This window comes from Urtica dioica, chromosome 9, assembly GCF_054948205.1.
Source record: "Urtica dioica subsp. dioica isolate 48M chromosome 9, U.dioica_male_clone48M_v1_H2, whole genome shotgun sequence".
NCBI lineage: Eukaryota > Viridiplantae > Streptophyta > Magnoliopsida > Rosales > Urticaceae > Urtica > Urtica dioica.
In genome coordinates this window covers 19,976,600-19,996,432 of record NC_142764.1, presented here as the reverse complement: position 1 = coordinate 19,996,432, position 19,833 = coordinate 19,976,600, and the positions used below count along the sequence as shown (strand labels likewise).

At 36.7% G+C, this 19,833-nt stretch overlaps 2 protein-coding genes and 2 long non-coding RNA genes across 5 annotated transcripts; 2 read left to right on the top strand and 2 right to left on the bottom strand.

Moving 5' to 3' along the window:
- The first annotated feature begins 4,747 nt into the window (after positions 1-4,747).
- Positions 4,748-6,940, top strand: LOC149385613 (uncharacterized). Its single transcript, XR_016301144.1, has 3 exons — positions 4,748-5,026; positions 5,102-5,920; positions 6,874-6,940. It is a non-coding gene; the product is annotated as an uncharacterized LOC149385613 (long non-coding RNA).
- Positions 6,941-8,358: 1,418 nt separating this feature from the next.
- On the bottom strand, positions 8,359-9,943 carry LOC149385612 (uncharacterized). The gene is made up of 2 exons (XR_016301145.1): positions 9,658-9,943; positions 8,359-8,760 (listed from the first exon to the last, which is right to left on the bottom strand). It is a non-coding gene; the product is annotated as an uncharacterized LOC149385612 (long non-coding RNA).
- Positions 9,944-13,180: 3,237 nt separating this feature from the next.
- On the top strand, positions 13,181-16,490 carry LOC149385611 (pentatricopeptide repeat-containing protein At1g20230-like). The gene is made up of 2 exons (XM_089624875.1): positions 13,181-15,687; positions 16,233-16,490. The coding sequence occupies exon 1, from the start codon at positions 13,376-13,378 to the stop codon at positions 15,602-15,604; it is 2,229 nt and encodes a 742-aa protein (XP_089481001.1). The 5' UTR covers positions 13,181-13,375; the 3' UTR covers positions 15,605-15,687; positions 16,233-16,490.
- A 998-nt stretch (positions 16,491-17,488) lies between these two features.
- Positions 17,489-19,452, bottom strand: LOC149385610 (Dormancy/auxin associated family protein). Of its 2 annotated transcripts, XM_089627420.1 has the most exons (3): positions 18,941-19,408; positions 18,002-18,092; positions 17,489-17,734 (listed from the first exon to the last, which is right to left on the bottom strand). In XM_089627420.1, exons 1-3 carry the CDS (start codon positions 19,227-19,229, stop codon positions 17,707-17,709), a joined length of 408 nt encoding a protein of 135 aa, XP_089483546.1. In that variant the 5' UTR covers positions 19,230-19,408; the 3' UTR covers positions 17,489-17,706. The 2 variants fall into 2 exon arrangements, with proteins under 2 accessions (XP_089483546.1, XP_089483547.1); XM_089627421.1 differs by lacking the exon at positions 18,002-18,092 and having other exon boundaries at positions 18,941-19,452.
- Positions 19,453-19,833: the final 381 nt, after the last annotated feature.

Here is a 19,833-nt window from a genome sequence, read left to right as displayed (position 1 = left end):
GGATTTGTTTCCTCTTTTGCTTCTCCTTAGCCTTGGCCGATTTCCCCTTATTCCTCTTAGAGGAAATTTGTTTCCTCTTTTTATTTTGACAAGTATCTTGATACATTCATGCACATAATATTCTCTCTCTTTTCCTTTGGGTAGTGGGGCCCAACACCATCTAGAAAAGGCTTCTAGAAGCTTTTCCATTTGTTCATGACAACATGAAACATGCCCATTAAGAATTTTCAATAAAATTCTTATGAAATGAAATTAATCCACAAGGCCCAATAAAACTAATTTTGGCCGAGTGATTCATGTCACTAAATGACCATGTTTAAAAATTTATTAACATTCATTTCATCCTATGTCTCGAAAGACAAAAATACCATTTTGACAATTTTCGTAAAACTTGTCTCGTTCTTGTTTTGACTTAGCTTCTAGTTTAACTATTCCTACTCGATGTGATTTGTGACAGTGACCTCATGGATCTAAATGAACAAAGCTTGAGCTAAATACTTGGACTCAAAAGTTCACAAACCTTTTCCAAGTTTAGCTTAATGTCAACTGACTCCACTAAAGAGTTGACACTGAAAATCTCTCGGTTCAAATGAATTTATTTTCTACTCAAGAATTCAACCTAATTGTAATGAGTGGATCCACATAATATTATCAGTGTTTACCCTTCATGAATATCATCAGCTAGTCGGGATTTACAAAATTACCATTTTACCCTTCTAGCTGTTATTTCCTCAACTCATTTGTCGCTTGTGAATAAGTTAGAAAAAATGTATTGATGAGGAGCTAACAAGTCACATTGTTTCATTTAAAAGAGTCAAGACTCAATTTGGACACTGGCTAGTTCATTTATTCACATTCCAAAGAACAAAACATGAGGTGATATACATTGCATTTCAGCAATCTTGTATATGAATTCCATATCTATGAGAACTTCACAAAGTTACTCATGAAATTCTCACAACTTAGTACTTCACCAATAGGCCATGTTCAGAATCACATAGTGAGTCCGAACTCTGACTTTCTCAAATGAGAATACGTAAGCTGTGAAATGACATGTCTCATTTCAGGATTAAGGTAAGCACGATCACTAGTACAAAATATAGCATCAGGTGCGACTTTTTTCGCACCTGAAAGTGCAAAAGTCGCACCTAAAAGTACTTTCAGGTGCGACTTTAGATGCGACAAAGTCGCACCCGAAAGTCCGCACCTGATAATCCTCTTGACTATCAGGTGCGACTAGTCGCACCGGAAGGTCTTATATTATCAGGTGCGACTAGTGAAAGTCTTGACTCTCTTTATCTTTTAAAAAAAAAATTAATATGCTGATTATATATTACTAATTACATTATTACATTATTACAATTATTAATCTTAATTTTAATTTCGTTAACTAATTACAATTCCTAATTGATAAATTACAATATATCAAAACTAATTAAAACAAAAACAAATTTAAACTAATCACATTATTACAATTACTAATCTTAATTTTAATTTCATTAACTAATTACAATTCCTAATTGATAAATTACAATATATCAAAACTAATTAAAACAAAAACAAATTTAAACTAATCACATTATTACAATTATTAATCTTAATTTTAATTTCATTAACTAATTACAATTCCTAATTGATAAATTACAATATATCAAAACTAATTAAAACAAAAACAAATTTAAACTAATCACATTATTACAATTACTAATCAATTAACTAATTACATTATTACAATTATTAATCTTAATTTTAATTTCATTAACTAATTACAATTCCTAATTGATAAATTACAATATATCAAAACTAATTAAAACAAAAACAAATTTAAACTAAACACTAACCTAAACATATTAGTATATCACAAACTAACCTGCAGAGACTCGGGACGAGGCGAGCGCTTAAGCCTGACCCACTAGCGCTTAAGCCATCATAACTCGAGCTACAAAACTTGAAATCGATTGATTCTAGCGGCAAATGAAAGTAGACTCATGTAGCTTTCTAACGAGATATTACAAGCATATATACGACAAGAATAGCTATCTCAAAAACAGCCCGTAATTCGCTATTACAATTCTGGAAATCCCGTTTTACTGCTGCGAAACACAAACTTTGGAAATTCATAACTCATTCAATACTCAATGGATTTACATGTTCTTGGTCATTTTAGAAAATTCATACAGTCTACTATCCATGAAAAATATCCAAAAATAAGAACTCAGGTCATACAGGTCTGTCCACGTCGATTTACAAAGGCTGTTCAAACAGTTTTTCTTTTTCAAAAATTCAGCCAAATTCAAACCACAACCAAGAAATTCCGAGTTCAATCCTCAATTTCAAATCATCAACATCAATAATTGATCCCAATCAACACACAAAACCAACCAATTTTACTGATTTCAACCCGGAACCAAAAACCTCCCAATATGGAACAAAGAACCCTAGCTTCGAATTTCAATCCAAGGAGAGGAATTCTTACCTCAATCCATGAATTCAAGCTTCTTTGGAGGGTTCTCACTTCTTTCCCGGTGGTTTCTCTTGCTCCGGCGTCACCGTGGCTCGCGGCGGCGTTATTCTTCCTCAGCTGGAGCGCGCGGCGATGGAGACTCGGGCGGGACAGCGCGCGACAAGAAGAAAGGAAGAAGAAGAGAGGCTAGGTCGAGTGGTGATGATGAGGCTCCGGCGTCCTCACGACTCCCGGCGACGTCTCTTTTCCTCGGCCTGAAGCGCGCAGTGGAGGATGGGTCACGGCGGCCACGGCGAGCTCGCGGCGGTGGCGCTCTGCTCGGCTGGGACGCGCGCGCGGTGGAGCTGCTCGGTGGTCGCTCTTGCTCCGGCGTTATTTCTCGGCTCCCTCTCTCTCTCTTTCCCTTTCTCTCTTCTTTATTTTCTTTCTTTCTTCTCTTTCTCTTTCCCGAGCAGTTTCTTTTCTTTTAAATTCTTTCCCATTTTAAAACTGAATGAAAAAATGAGGGGGAGAATTGGCCCGCTTAAAATTTTAAACAATCAGGTGCGACTTAAGAAAAAAAAATTTAGCGAAATTTTTTGGACTTCTGGTTGACAATCTGATGCGACTAGTCGCACCAGAAAGTCATTTAGATGCGACTTTTAGGTGCGACTAGTCGCACCTGATAGTCATGCGCATCAGAAAACTATATTTGTAGTAGTGGATGCAATTCATACGTAGTGACTTCGAGACATAAGAGGTTAAATGGTTTGTTCTTATCTTGTCTCTAGAAGTGCACTGGTCAATTCAGTACCTTCGGAAGATACCTAGAAGAACTATAGAGTCTCCAACTCTCAATGCCCCATAACCAGACATCATAGATTCTCCTAACAATCATACTGATGTCAATAGTCATTTGACCCTTAGATTGCGAATATATCGTTTTAAGCAAACTACGAAGAGTTTGTTCATGCAAATCTACATTTGTCTATTCGTAAGTTGTTAAGTTTGTTTATGGACTAAAGACTAACGTTTTATCATAAAGCTTCAAACAGACAAGGAAGAATGAGTGAACATTTCAACTTTTTATTAATGAATAAGCAATTACAAGCAAAAGTCTTCGTGAGACTTTAGTACATCAAATGTACAAAATAAAGACTACAACTCTTCTTGTGGGCACCATTGACAACAGAACGTGGGTTGAATTCCCTCCTACTCCGCCTCGTCATCTGTTCTCCATCGTCACTACACAGGCTATCGAGGTCGCTGCCTGATCTCACCCCTTTAGAATCGCCATCACCAAGGTCTACATTATTCGCGATTGAACGCCAATCCCATTTTTCTGGGTGTTCAGAACATCTTCTTCTTCATTCAATTCATCCTCAGCCTCAGCGTACGCTTCTTCTCGACGACAAAACTGTTCGTCATCGCCGTCACCGTCACTCCCTTGTTGATGTTCTGACATCTTCTTCTTCAATCGATTAGGGCTTATGGTTTTTGATTTCTGGTGCTAATTTCTGGGCTTATGGTTTTTGATTTGGGTATGTATTGGGAATATATTTTTTACGTTTTTGAGTTCTTCAGTTAAGATATACTTTTTTTTAATTTAAAATAGGGTCAAGCGGCTATATAGCCCAATAGAACTTAAGCCTTTGCAAAATAGACATAGTTTGCCAACTATAAGCAAACTAGCCTAAGTAAGATTAATCTAAGCTGGATTAAATTTAATCCCAACGAACTATAAAGACAGAATGTAAGCTTTATGAAGGCTGGATTAAAATTAATCGAGGCATGATTAAAAGTCATAGTACTCTCAATTGACTATTTTGCTATACCTAATGAAACTATGGCTATTTTGCAAAAGTCATAGTTTGAATTGGCTACTTCATACCATTTTTCATTTAAAATATATAAATAATAAAAAAAAATAATTATATTCAACATATATTAAAAGCTTTTAATCTTGACCGTTGCATTTTAAGTTCACGTCCGAAGTAGTAACGGAACTACAAAATCATAACGTCAAGTACTTTTGCCACAAAAAATAAACTTTAGGTATATAAGTACTGATTTACGAAAACTTTAAGTATTTTTGCCGCAATTAACTCGCTTTTTATTATTATTATTCATTTATATGTTTCCAGAAATATATATAAGCGGAAGAACATCTTTTCAAATTGGGCTCCACATATACCACATAGGGATTATTCCTATTCTATGACCTCCACAATGATTTTGGACCAAAATCAAATAAATCTAATTTAATCCTATTCTATGACTACCTATTTTCTTTAAGTACAAAAATACCCTCAATTTTATTAACATTTCGTTTTTTTATTTTATTTTAGTATTTGAATTTACTGGTCTCTCTCTTCTTCTTCGCTCTCTCTCTCGGGTTATTGATACCCATATTCTGACGCTGCTATGAAAAGATTCAAAACTCAACAAAGATTCAGGGCTTGGCAGTTTCTTCAGGTTAGGTTTCTGTGTCGTTCCTCGTGGATCCCAATCCCAAATTTCCAAGCCAGAGTCCGATTCCATGGCTCATCCCAAACCCCACGATTTCGGAAAGCTACAGCACGGGTTCGTCGTCTTCATCAATTTCAACTATTTCTTTTCAATTATTTTCTCAATTCAAAGCTTGTTTTGTATCTGCAGATGTGACCATTATCGCCAGCGCTGCAAAATCCGAGCTCCTTGCTGCGATCAAGTCTTTTCTTGTCGCCACTGCCACAACGAAGCCACGGTGTGTTATATATACGTTTCTTGTTTGTGTATATGCATTATTGGAGTGTGTGTGTCCCTGAGTCTCAAAAAGAGGTGACCTTGTTATCTATGTTTAATGTAGAGAGAGTGTGTGTCCCTGAGTCTCAAAAAAATTGGACCAAACCCTTATAATCCTTAATTAGTTCTCAATCCTCTTTTCACTGTCAGAAGTGTGGTATGCCCTTTTTCCCCATCAAAACTAACATGGATTTTTTTCTTTATTTTTCAACTTTATTGCTTTTTCGCATTTGATTTACATGCTATTAAATATCCAGCTTCATGCTATGATATGAGTCTACGAGATAATCATGTGTGCATCGAGAATTCAATGAAGTGTTATTGCCCTGTTTGTTATGAGGTTTTTCACTCGTTCATCGCAGCTTTTTAGTTACTCAGAGTTTCTCTGGGAATGTTAATGACCTGCCCATTTGTTTTGTATATCTCGAAAATGGAATTGGCATTACCTTTTTGACTCGACGAAAAAGACCAAAATCATGAAATGTGGGCACACAATGCATCAAGAGTGTCAAGTAGAGATGGCAGGACAACAACACTTGAGTTTCATTACTGTTTTTTTCTGTTTGAAAATTCAGGAGACTCTTCGCCTCTTATTATTATCATTGTTATTATTTTTGGTATAGATATCGTTGTCCCATTTGCTCCAAGACTATGTGTGATATGTCTACCCAATGGTTGATGTTGGATGAAGAGGTATGGATTTTTTTTTTCTCTATGGCTACACACTTAGTTTTTGAGTCTATAAATAAAATATGATTATTTGAACTCTGAAAATTTATGGGAATCGTTGAAGATTTATTGACATTGTTGCATTTTTATTGACATTAATGTCAATAAATCTTCAACGGTTCTGGGAAAATCCTTTGAAGATTTATTGACATCAATGTCAATAAAAATGCAATTTTATTGACATCAATGTCAATAAATCTTCACAGTTTTTTAATTTTTTTTGTTATGATTTTAAATGTTTATAAATGAATTTTAAACGTTTAAAATATGAAATTAACATCCCGATTACACTCTTTTATGCAGTAATGAGTGATATGATATTAATTAATTAATGACATTAAGTGATATGACATTAAGTAATATGAATAAAAAAAGAACATGAATTAATTATTTTTCTATAACTCACAGTGACTTTTTATTGACATTAATATCAATAAGTTCCAATGTTTATTGATATTAATATGAATAAAAAAAAACATGAACTAATTATTTTTCTATAATTCAGTGACTTTTTAATGACATTAATAATACCAATAAGTTCCAATGTTTATTGACATTATTATGAATAAAAAAAAAGTTTTTGTGGTCTTTGAAGTTAAAAAAAAATGAAAGAACGATTCTTGGAAGCATGGAAAATTTGGAAAAAAATTCTGAAAATTTCTGGGAATCGTTGAAGATTTATTGACATTGTTGCATTTTTATTGACATTAATGTCAATAAATCTTCAACGATTCTGGGAAAATCCTTTGAAGATTTATTGACATTGATGTCAATAAAAATGCATTTTTATTGACATCAATGTCAATAAATCTTCACAGTTTTTTTTATTTTTTTTGTTATGATTTTAAATCTTTATAAATGAATTTTAAACGTTTAAAATAGGAAATTAACATCCCGATTACACTCTTTTTATGCAGTAATGGGTGATATTTTAGTGTATGTCAAGCTTAGTGGTACATGGGTTAAACCATGTGTATACAAGGAAGGTGCATCGTTTGTACTTGTGCTTTCGGATGGTTTCGAGTACAACCATCTCATGGACGCCTTGTATGCTGAGATGGGGCTCTTACCGTCCACACATTCCATTGTGGTCAAATATGAGACACCATTTTCGGCATTGCCAATAAATATTACAAACGATAGCCACGTCAAAAGTTACTTGTATTTGAGGAGCCGAGACATTTCCATGTCAAATTATCATCTTGTTATAAATAATATAAATAATATAAACAAACAATGTTTATTGACATTGATATAAATAAAAAAAGAACAGGAATTAATTATTTTTCAATAACTCACTGTGACTTTTTATTGACATTAATACAAATAAGTTCCAATGTTTATAGACATTAATATAAAAAAAAAGAATAGGAATTAATTATTTTTCTATAACTCACAGTGACTTTTTATTGACATTAATACCAATAAGTTCCAATGTTTATTGACATTAATACGAATAAAAAAAGAACAGGAATTAATTATTTTTCAATAACTCACTGTGACTTTTTATTGACATTAATACTAATAAGTTCCAATGTTTATTGACATTAATATGAATAAAAAAAGAACATGAATTAATTATTTTTCTATAACTCACAGTGCCTTTTTATTGACATTAATACCAATAAGTTCCAATGTTTATTGACATTAATATGAATAAAAAAAGAACATGAATTAATTATTTTTCAATAACTCACTGTGTCTTTTTATTGACATTAATATCAATAAGTTCCAATGTTTATTGACATTAATATGAATAAAAAAAAACATGAACTAATTATTTTTCTATAACTCAGTGACTTTTTAATGACATTAATACCAATAAGTTCCAATGTTTATTGACATTATTATGAATAAAAAAAAGAACAAAAAATACTTATTGTTCCAGAACTAACTATAAATACTTGTTCATTGTAGGTGAGATCTTTTTCTGTTGAAGTTATTATTTATGTGTCATTCACCCTCATGGCAGTGCTAAAGCATGGGACATTCCTGTTGAAGTTAAGCAAAGAAGGACACAATAGAAAGACGTGTGACGATCCTGTTCCTTTGTCTCAGAGAAGCAGTCGTTGAATAAGTTTTAATTTTGTAACCATTTTGTAATTCTGAATATGATGTAATACTTTATATCGTCCTCTTCCTCAAAACCTTATTGAAAACATGTCAACCCTAAATGACAAAAAAATAACTGAAAACATGATAACGTTGAAGTAACAATGTCAAACCTGTCGGTTTATTGACATTGATGTCAATAAACTATCAGGTTTATTGACATCAATGTAAATAAACCAGACAGTTTATTGACATTGATATCAATAAACTAGCTACTGTCAATACCAAACACATGTTATCAAAATTGGGAAACAACAGCTTTGTATAAAAAAACATTTGGGCGCCAAGAGTTAGAGATGCATTTTTAGTAACATAATTAACATCGCAACAACATAATCATGGTTTTTCTTCGACAAAATAAAACTATAATCATTCTCCGCCTCTTAAAAAAAAAGCATACTCGTACTAACTTGGCATTTTATATCCAGTTTGCTATTTCATCTGAAATAAGAAAATTACAACATATGAATTTTTAAACTTTATAATTACAAGGTAATAATAATTAGATAACGGACATTCCGCGAGTCTCCGAGCCTAAACCGAAACGCCGTTATTCACCCGGTCTCGGCTTCGCCTCGTCGATGCTCGAGCGTAGCTCCGTCATTTCCCGGCCTCATCCTCGCCGCCCCGAACAGTCGCTGTGGGCTCTGCGTAGCCCGCCTATATCGAGTCTAGACCCTCGACAAGTAAAACTCACAACAAAGCGACAAAACACGTTAACATGTCACAATTCTAATCATCACTGCGAACCCGTGCTAACAAACCATACTTAATCATTCTCAAATCATTAATCACCCAAACATCAGAATTTCAAAACAAACATCACACGGCCAAGAAATACACTCACGGCCAAGTCCAAAAATTCAAATCAAACCGTCCAAAATTCAAGAATAAATTCAAACCATCAATCTCAATCTCTCAAATCCCAAGATACATATTTTTCTAAATTTTTACATCTTATTCTATATAAAACATAAAAAATAAAAAATAAAATTTATTAGTCATATTTTAATCCCAAGCTACTGTAATTAGTATATTTTTTTTTATCAAATTTCCCTTAATTACATCTTATTCTGTCAAAACAACTAAATTTATCATTGAAGATATAAATGGTCATATTATATTTGATGACAAACAGTGTAACAATTAGGATTAAAAAAACTAGCATTGAAATGTCGATTTTCATACACCACGAAACCATATGTGCTTGAAGTGGACAATGTTTTGGTTTTTATTGAAGATGATGGATAAGTTCTTCAAAAGTGATGAAGATATGAACACAAATTCATCCAAATGTAAAATGAAAACTAGAAAACTCCGTGATTAAATTATATCAGGTAAATAGGTGACCTTGATGCAGCTGAAAAATACAAATTAATATACCCAGCACTACCACGAATGCACTGCCTTTATCTCGCAAGCTCTCAAGTGTTCTTATACAATACTTTCCATATGATAATCATCACCAACAGAGTCTAATCGTGATCCAAAACTAGCCAATTTCATGAAATCAAACCAAGAAATCAAAATCCCAATTTGAGCTACAAACCCTAGAATCACACAAATCCATTTCGGGTTTGATTCCTTACCTAATTTTCGTGGATTTGGACTCTCCGGGGTGTGTTCTCTCTCTCCCGGCGCTCGCTTCCCGGTCGGCCGGCCACGGCGGCTCGCGGCGATTTCCTTTCCTTCGGTCACGGCGTGCACGCGATGACTCGGTGTTGAGTCTGGCGGCCGAGCGCAAGGAAGAAGATGACGAGAAGAAGATGGAGAAGAAGAGGAAGGGACGGTGATGGTCGATGATCTTGATTGTTGCTGTTTTTTTATAGAGAGAGAGAGCGAAATGGAGAGAGAGACGAAGAGAGAGAGATTTTGATTTTGGACGAAGATGAAGAAAAGAAATGAGAAGGATATAAATTAAAAAAGGTTTTAATTATCTAATAAAAAGAAACTAAATAAGAAGGATATAAATGTAATAGCTCATTTTAGGTAGTCATATTTTAGGATAAAATTGGACTTATTTGATTTTGGTCCAAAATCATTGTGGAGGTCATAGAATAGGAATAATCCCATACCACATATATCCCATACCAAAATTGGCCCATTTAGTTATTGCTAATAGCCTACAAAGTGACTATTAAGTATTAACTATGTTTGTTTTTTTCATGACAATTATTGTGGTGCTCATAATTTAAAGTCATCAAATTAAAACGAGATAATGTACAGAAAACTTTAACATGCTCACACATTATATATGAGGCACATAAATAAAATATTATATTAAAATTATCAATGTATTTATCAAAATTATAATATTTGGAATCATTTTTGCATAAGGTTTGGAGTGAAATGATTTTTTTTTTCCTTCCCACAAATTTACAAATGGATTTAAGAAAAAGCCCAATTTTAAATTTGCTTTAAGTCTCAAAATGTCTTAAATCGTCTTAAGTCGATCTTGCTTACATGCATACATGTCTCTTATTGGTATTATAATTTGTCAAGTTTAGACTTGCGTTTGCGATCTAACTAGATAATTTCATACCTCTTTCGTAATCTCATATTTCGTCAACTGGGCACTAATAGGGTGTGTAATAATATTGTTGATCTACTTAATAATAATAATCGTCTAATTGTCAGGATCACAAACATCAACTAAGTTCTCATACTCAATAGAACGTAGATTTTACTTACACATGTGAGATAAATCCACATAGATTACTCAAATAATAAATTCTTCATAACATGCCACCCATACGAATAACTTTTTCTATCAAATTGAATATCAATCCCCTGGAGAAAATCATCCTTACAAGTCATGGGTAGAAACCACCGAGTCCCCAAGAAATACAATATCCCCCAAAACATAAACACCAACTAGGTGTTAGCTATATTGCTAATAATAGGCGAAAATAATAAGATAAATTGCATAACTAAATTAAATAAATAATCATGAACGAAACTAATAAAAATTCATACATAGACATGAGAACCAAAATAAATAAATTAAAATAACTAAACCGGATATCACCAAGAAACCGGTATAGAAAGGGAAAAAGAGAACATGTCGAGACTTGTTTGACAATTTCCTTAAAGCATTATTGCTTTCCACCGGGTGTTGGAATAACGTGAGCAACCGCCTCCCAGGATACAACGACGTACGAGAAAACAAAACACCAAATTGTTCATCTCCGGCGAACTTGAACGCATGTCAGAATACTACCACCAGCAACGAGAAATATTGAGGGGAAAAAAGGAAAAAATTTGTGCGTGTTTACCATAGCTTATCAGCCATGTACTTGGGCTCATTCATTTCTACCAAATGAGAACATGCTCCAGCCTTTTATAGGCTCATGATCATAGCGGTTTTAGACCCAAAACCGTTACACAATGATGGCATTTTAATGCCCATCAAAGTCATAAAGTGTGTTGAAGGCTTTTGAAAACAAAAACGTCTAGCCTATTAGTGCATGGTTACAACTCAAAAATCCATTAAAACATACAAAAACGTTTTTGATCAATGAAGGCAAATAACTGGTCCAAAAATTAGACCAGAACACGTACAAATTTCTTCAGAATTTTTGATATATATTTAACACACTTTGAACATCAATTTCTCATTCATCATAGCTCCGATTTTGGCAAATAAATAACTGATCTTATACCTCTCGCAACGAGAAATAAGAATCAGTCAAAACATTTCAGTTTTGATGAGTGGACCCCACTCGAATATTTGCCACAAATTAGCCAATAACTTGATATTAAATTTTCGTTAATATCAATAACCACACAATTTTCTAACACTAGGACGATAAAAAAAAAACCTTAAATTCAAAACCCCCTAACTAACCTAAACAATATGACATCCCAAAAAAACTTCCAGATAAACACCCAAGCAACAAAAAAGGAACCTATTAAAGGGAAAATAAAACATACAAAAATTGTACAGCGACGTTAAAACTTCTTCAATTAATCAACAAAATTGCATTGATGAAATATAGAGGATTTGATACCATGTAGATGTAAAGAAAAGGTTAGAGATTTCAGTATGAACGTGATAATGAGAAAATACATGTATGAATTTTTATAAGCTAGTGAAAACAAATAGAATGCTACAAGACTAGTTTACTCTTACGGTCTTACCCAAATAATAATGAATAGTAATATATGCTAATAACGTTATGTCGCCTATTCTTTTTTAGAAGAGCTATTCTTATAAATTGTACAAAATGACCATTTGAAACTAATTGATTGAAAAAACAATGAAAGTTTCAAATTTTCAGCAAAATAACTAAAGTTACGTTGTCAAATATTTGTTGACACCAAGATTAAATTTTTGATAATTATTATAAGTAATTTATCAGTTTCAAAAATATTAATCTCACGATTAATTTTGTTTTTGAAACTTGATTACTACACATTTTGGTATTTTTCTAATCTTAGAAAAACATTGACTATTTTGCATATCCTTACCGTTAAATCGACTATTTACCCAAATCACTTTTCTAATATAATATTGTATTGTAATATACTTATCGATGGAAATGTAATCCGTCACGATTAGACGAGGGCTAGTTATATTATAAGCGTAACAACATTCGGACGTCGATCTTGCTATAATCAAAGCCATTTTACAAAATATTGTTATACAATCACCTATCAAAAGCTTATGAGAAAAAAAAAATCAAACACATTTGATGATATTCTAAAATTAAATCAAATACATGAAGTGTACGTTTATTTCGTGCAAACTTTGGACGTAGGAAAGAACAAAAGATACTTAAAGGTGATGAAGAGATCGAAACAAACGCGGACTCTTAAGAAAATAGTTATTTCATAGCATGATAGTGGCTAATTCATATCCAATTAAAAAAAAAAAAACTGAACCTACATAATGACAAAACAAAAAACTAACAAACACAAAAAAAAAAAAAAATCAAATCGGAAAATGACACCAATATGAGAAAGGCTGTTTGGAGAGTGTGAGAGACGAAAATAAAGAACATTGTTTACGTAGATGGGAGAAAATGTTAAATAGAAAGAGGAGAGCCTTTAGGATGAAAATACGACAATATTAGCTGAAATGCCTATAAAATAGAATGAAAAACGACCAATATTAAATTCTCCACAGGGACCGCGTTCCCGCTAAAACAATATTAATGTGTCAATTTTACGTATTCAACAACCTTGTAGAAGAGCAACCAGAAAAACTCATAATCCCAATAAATTTTTCTTTCCCATTATTATAAATTCATATATACTTACTATTTCGGAACCGCTAAATCTAAAACTAAACCAAAAAAAAAAAATATGAGAAGACAAGCCCACCACCTGTTCGACGAAATGCGGCAGTGTCTGAGCCGCGCTTCGTCTTCTCCGCCGGAGACTCGGCAGCTCCACGCTCTCCTCCTCACGACGGGACTCTTCTCCGACGAGCGCCTGGCGACGAGGCTGCTATCCCAGTACGCCAACGCCTACTGCTTCTCCGACGCCGATCTCGTCCTCGCCTCCGTCGCCGAGCCCAACCTTTTCTCCTTCTCCACTCTCATCCACGCATTTTCCCGCCTCGCCAACTTCACTCACGCCCTCTCAACCTTCTCCCTAATGTTATCCGCCGGAGTATTCCCCGACCGATATCTCTTCCCCAGCGTCATCAAGGCCTGTTCCGGTCTCCGCTCCACGGTCGCCGGAAAACAAGCCCACGGGTTCGCCTACACCTTTGGGTTCTCCTCCGACGCTTTTATCCTCTCGTCCCTCCTCCACATGTACATAAAGTGCGGGCGCATAGCGGACGCCCGCAAGGTGTTCGACGAATTTCCCAAACCGGATTTGGTCAGCTGCAGCGCCATTATCTCCGGGCTCGCCAACCACGGCCTGCTGACCGAGGCCGAGGAGATGCTGGCAAAGATGAGGGAAAAGGGCGTGGAGCCGAACACGGTGACGTGGAACGGGCTGATCTCGGGGTTCAACCGGTTCAACTCGGGGCTCACCGCGTTTCGGAGAATGCACTCGGAAGGGTTTTCCCCGGACTCTGGGACCGTCTCCACCGTCCTCCCCGCCGTGCGCGACGTCACCTCCGGAGCCCAGATCCACTGCTACGCCGCGAAAGCCGGGCTGTCCTCGGACAAGTGCGTGGGAAGCGCCACCGTGGACATGTACGGGAAGTGCTCTCGCCCGGACGAGATGTCCCGCGCGTTCCACGAGTCCGGCGACGACGTGGCGGTGTTCAACGCGTACGTGACGGGGCTGTCGAGGAACGGGCGGGTGGAGGAGGCGGTGGCGGCGGTGGCGGAGCGGCGGCGACGGGGGTCGGAGATGAACACGGTGACGTGGACGTCTGCGATCGCGGGCTGCTCGCAGAACGGGAAAGACGCGGAGGCGCTGGAGCTGTTCCGGGAGATGCAGGGGGCAGGCGCGAGGGCGAACGCGGTGACGATCCCGTGCGTGCTCCCCGCGTGCGGCAACATCGCCGCCCTCTCCCACGGCCGCGCCGCCCACGCCTTCTCCCTGCGCGCCGGCATCTCCCGGGGCGTCTTCGTCGCCAGCGCCCTCGTCGACATGTACTCCAACTGCGGCCGCCTCCCCCTCGCCCGCCTCGTCTTCGACTCCACCCCGACCCCGAACCTCCCGTGCTGGAACGCCATCATGAGCGCCTACTCCATGCACGGCCGGGCCCACGAGACCATCTCTCTCTTCCGAGCCATCACCGAGCGGCCCGACGCGATCACCTTCACGTGCCTCCTCTCCGCCTGCGCCCAGAAAGGGCTCGTCGACGAGGGCATGTCCTTCTTCAGCTCGATGAGGGATAGCTACGGGATAGAGCCGAGGATGGCTCACTATGGTTGCGTCGTCACGCTCCTCGGGAGAGCCGGGCGGCTTAAACAAGCTTACTCCGTTATTACGGAAATGCCCTTGGAGCCCGACGCGTCGCTGTGGGGGTCGCTGCTGAGCTCGTGCCGGGTCCACGGCGACGTCGGGCTCGCCGAGGCCGCGGCGGGGAAGCTTTTCGAGTTGGAGCCCGGGAACCCCGGGAACTACGTGATGCTTTCGAACGTGTACGCCGCGAAAGGGATGTGGGTCGAGGCGGATCGGGTGCGGGGCGAGATGAGGAAGATGGGGGTGAGGAAAAACCCGGGTTGTAGCTGGATCGAGGTGGGGAACCGGGTCCACGTGCTTCTCTCCGGGGACAGGTGTCACCCCCAGATGAGCGTGATGGTCGAGAGGCTTCGGAAGCTGAGCGTGGAGATGAAGAAGTCCGGGTACGCCCCGGAGGTCGAGTTTGTGCTCCAAGACGTGGACGAGGACGATAAGGAGCAGATTCTGTGCGGGCACAGCGAGAAGCTCGCGGTCTCGTTCGGGCTCCTCAACACTCCCGCGGGGACCACTCTCAGGGTCATCAAGAATCTCCGCATCTGCGGCGATTGCCACACTTTCATGAAGTTCGTGTCGAGCTTCGAGGCCAGGGAGGTTCTCGTCAGAGACACCAACCGGTTCCATCATTTCAAGGACGGAGAGTGTTCCTGTGGGGATTTCTGGTGAATCGACGCCAACGTCTGAGTCGGTAACATAGTTTTTTGAACAGCTTCGATGCTGTACTTCGGGGTCTCGCCGCTTACTTTCAGGTAACCTCAATCACAGTCCTAACGATAATGTGCTTGTACTACAAAAGGACAGGCCAAACTCGATCATAACGATCTGGCGTGCTCTGCAAGAGTTTTGTTACCAGAGATGAACATATAAACCAGAAATCCTTCAGACTTGGATTACCCGTCTCTGAGATATGCCCTCCTCACCGATCACTCTTTCTCTCCACACTCAAGAATTTTTTTCTCTCTTTTACGACTTGCCACAACGGACAACTCAACTTAACTTAACAGAATCGTAAAATACATTAGAACAAAGCTTACTCTTCCATCTTCAACCGTCGATATCTTCTTGGTTCTTGAATTCCGTGAAGAAATGTGATTAGTCGAGGCTGACCCTAACACTATTTGATTACGGAACTTACTCTATTATGTTTACTCTTGGTCAGTTCTTAAGAAATCTTCATCTCGTCGGAACAAGATGATGATGAAATTGAATTATTATTTATTGTTATGCCAGCTTTGTCATCTGAATCATATTCATATTCAATTGGCCTTTATTTACTATTCTGTGTTTTTGGCAGCCATTTTCTGGATGAAGAGGAAGGCAAAAACACAGACTAATTTTCTCGGATGCAATGAATCATCAAAGCATTTTGTTTTCATTTGCCATTTATCTCGCGCAAATGTGACACACAAGAAGATTTATGTGACGCGATGATGAATATTTATCGTCAAGACGCAGCTGGGGACTATTTTCTACTGGCCGATGAAAGAAGATCCGTTACAGTGTAAGCTCAACGGAAATAACCGTCTCTCTGAATCTTGCCTTCTTTCACCAATTCATTCATTCATTCATTATATATATATATATATATATATATATATATATATATATATATTCTGATCTCTGAATTTCAATTTTAAAAAAATCAATTAGAAATTCAAAATTCAAACCATACACATCCTCAAAAAGAATATTAGATCGAAGTCCCTTTTTTCCTACATGCATGAGCTTCCAATCATTCATAAAAGCAAGAGCAATACAATACCTTTATAAAAATTAAAATAAAATAATATTTTGAAATACACACTTCGAAAATTGATTAAAAGATCATTCAACTCACTAAAACTCAACTTTGTTTTCTATGGATCATTAGAAACCGAAAGCGAAAAAATAAGAAAAAAAGTGAAATTACAGAACAATGTCTAACATTTAATTCGCTAGATATGTATTACACTGAACCCGCACTCCTCAATCTGGGAAATACGGTGATTCCAAATAGAATAACCTAGTTTTTTTTTCAACGATTTAAAAAAAAACGAAAATCAAGATGAGGCACGAGAACTGACGAGAGGAAGCGTAGAGTCCCTGACCGAAGAAGAATGGGAACGACGCGAACAACAACAATAGACAATAGACAATCGGAATTGATTTTTGTCCCGAATCGTAAACCGTGACGATCCACTCACGTGCTGACACGTGGCAACGAATTGCCACGTGTCAGAACGTGAGTGGATCGTCACGGTTTACGATTTGGGACAAATAGCATTACTCATAGACAATAGACAGCAATCTCTAGCCTATTTCACGCTTGAGATTTTTTATTTTTTCCTTTGGATTTGACGTGTGGGAAAGCCTTTTTTTTATTTATTTTTATTGATGAAAAAAAGCTATGATGTGTCGTGATCCGGTAGGCTAAAAAGAGAATAGTGATTTTGTGATTTTGACTTATAATATATATATAAAGTGAATAGTGACTTATATACAATACAGATTGAAAAGCACACACGGGTATTTACAATGGAATCGAAAGCCACAAATTTACACATCACCGTAGAATAAGAAAAAGGACGTCTATATATGTCCAGAATATTTCCTCTTCATGAACTCCTAGACTCTCGTACAGTAAATAACCAGATATATCATATATATCTCCATAATCTCAAAACCCCATTCTTCTGTCCAAACGCAATCTTATGAGAGTAGTGGCGTTTTCGATCGTTCATGATTGTATTAGCATAAAAACAAATCAGAAATCTGATTGTTGGTCTCTCTCAACGATCCAAGGCACTAATCACTATCCTGCAAAACGAAAATGAACCACCCATCAGAATAATAATAATAACAATATTGCCAGCCTTAGTTTTCTTCTCACTCTGCCTCTCAAATCAAAATAGACCACAACGTAAATTTTTATTATTATTATTATTAAATACATTTAATCAACGACACAACAAAGAGAGGATATGACGAAGAGAGAATTATATGATTTTACTTGATTAGTATTTGTTATTTTTTTTAAATAATTAACAAATATAAAAGGAACTAATTAGAATAGAGAAAAATGACCAATCATGAGCAGTCATTCTCTGGTCACCGGAGGGGGTGCCTGGTAATTTCACGCTCCTCCATCTCCCGAGACTATCTGTCGGCGTTCCCGCTGCATCATTGTAAAATAAGTCGATAGATATTTAACCTTACAGCTAAGTCTAAAGATGCAACATTAGTTTTCTCTAAAAAAATTTTTTAATGGATTTTAACCACTTAAAAATTATTCACTAACATATGTACTATTTATATGCCACTTAAAAAAAAAAAAACGCAATGTTCTTCTATGCATACCGTTAAAAACTTTGAATATGCAACATCCAGGTTTAAAAAAACAAATATCAATTTAAACCTGCTAAAATTGTTAACCGATATATGTATAGTATTTATAAGCCAATGTTCTTCACGCATACGGATTATTATTATTTGATTACTAAGAGCCGGCAATAAAGCCTCGTAGTTTTAAGACTTTCACATATGTATTTATTTCTGAAATCCGCCACCCTATATATTTCGCTTGTTATTATATCGTGAAGTTTTCGCACTACTTCACCTTTCCACAATATTACAACCCAAGAGAATAATCTAATTTGACCATCAAACTTAAAAAAAAAAAAAAAAAAAAAAAAAAAAAAAACCAACATAGAGTCACGCCATGTGTGAAAAGTTTATAACATCATCGACTATTCATCTCATGGGCACAACAAGCCTTAACCGCTACTGATAAAAAAAAAAATGAGATCTGAAATAAAATAAATGAAGAAGAGTCACGACCTTGAAATTGCATATTTATGATCTCATATCGAAAAGATTTATTAATTATATTTAACAGGGAAACCATCATGCATGTAAAATAAAAAAAAAGTAGGTCGAGTATCGCTCAAAATGAGTACATATTATACATGTACGTATATATATATATATATATATGATATAGAAATGAATTGTAATAGTACGTACGAGTAAGGGGAGTTGTGGAAGAGCTGGAAGAAGGAGAGGCGGGGACGGAACCGGGGACGTCCACCGATAAGCTTTTCGCGATGCTATTTTTGTTGTTATTATTATTATTATTTCTCAGTATGGTTATGCTCCGGCTGACTTTCACCTGATTCAGCGCCGGAGGAGACTCCACAGCCGCCATCGCCGGCGAGTTTGCCGGGAAGGATTTGTGCTTCCTCAGCTTAGCAAGCCCAGTCTCCGGGGTAGGCCCCGCCACAGTTTCGTCCCATAGCTTGTCCAAAAACCCCATTATATATATGTTATGATTAATTACTATGTATTGACCCTGATTATTATATAAAGAGATTCGGAATATTGGATCACTGAGGAAACGGTTTTGTTTTTTTAATGTACGAAGAACACAGAGGGGTTTTTCTCTTTCTTTTCTTTTTTCTTTTCCATCATGATTCGATATTATTGGGGTTTTATAGACGGACTTGGACAAATGATGATAATGATAAGGTTTATGAATTTGAGCTAAATTAAGATAATTGGCTTCCCGGCTTACAAGGCTTCATTTCGAGCCAACCATATATACTGAGATTTGTTTGAATTTATTTTTTTGTTTTCTATAATTGTTTTAGCGAGTCAATATTATATATGGGATATTTAATTAAGGAAAAATGACACATATATATCCCATGTTTTAGTTAAACGTAGAGTTTAATCTTTGGTTTTAAAAAATGTCGAGTTTGTACCTTCTGTTTAATTAAAATGACGAAATTATACTCTAAAATAGATAACAGTGTCACAAATATTCTTTTTATTGATTTTAAATTAATGTTGATTCTGATATAAGAAATCGAACCAAAGCTCAAACCGGTGCCCCAACTCCAAATTCTCAATTTTGAAGT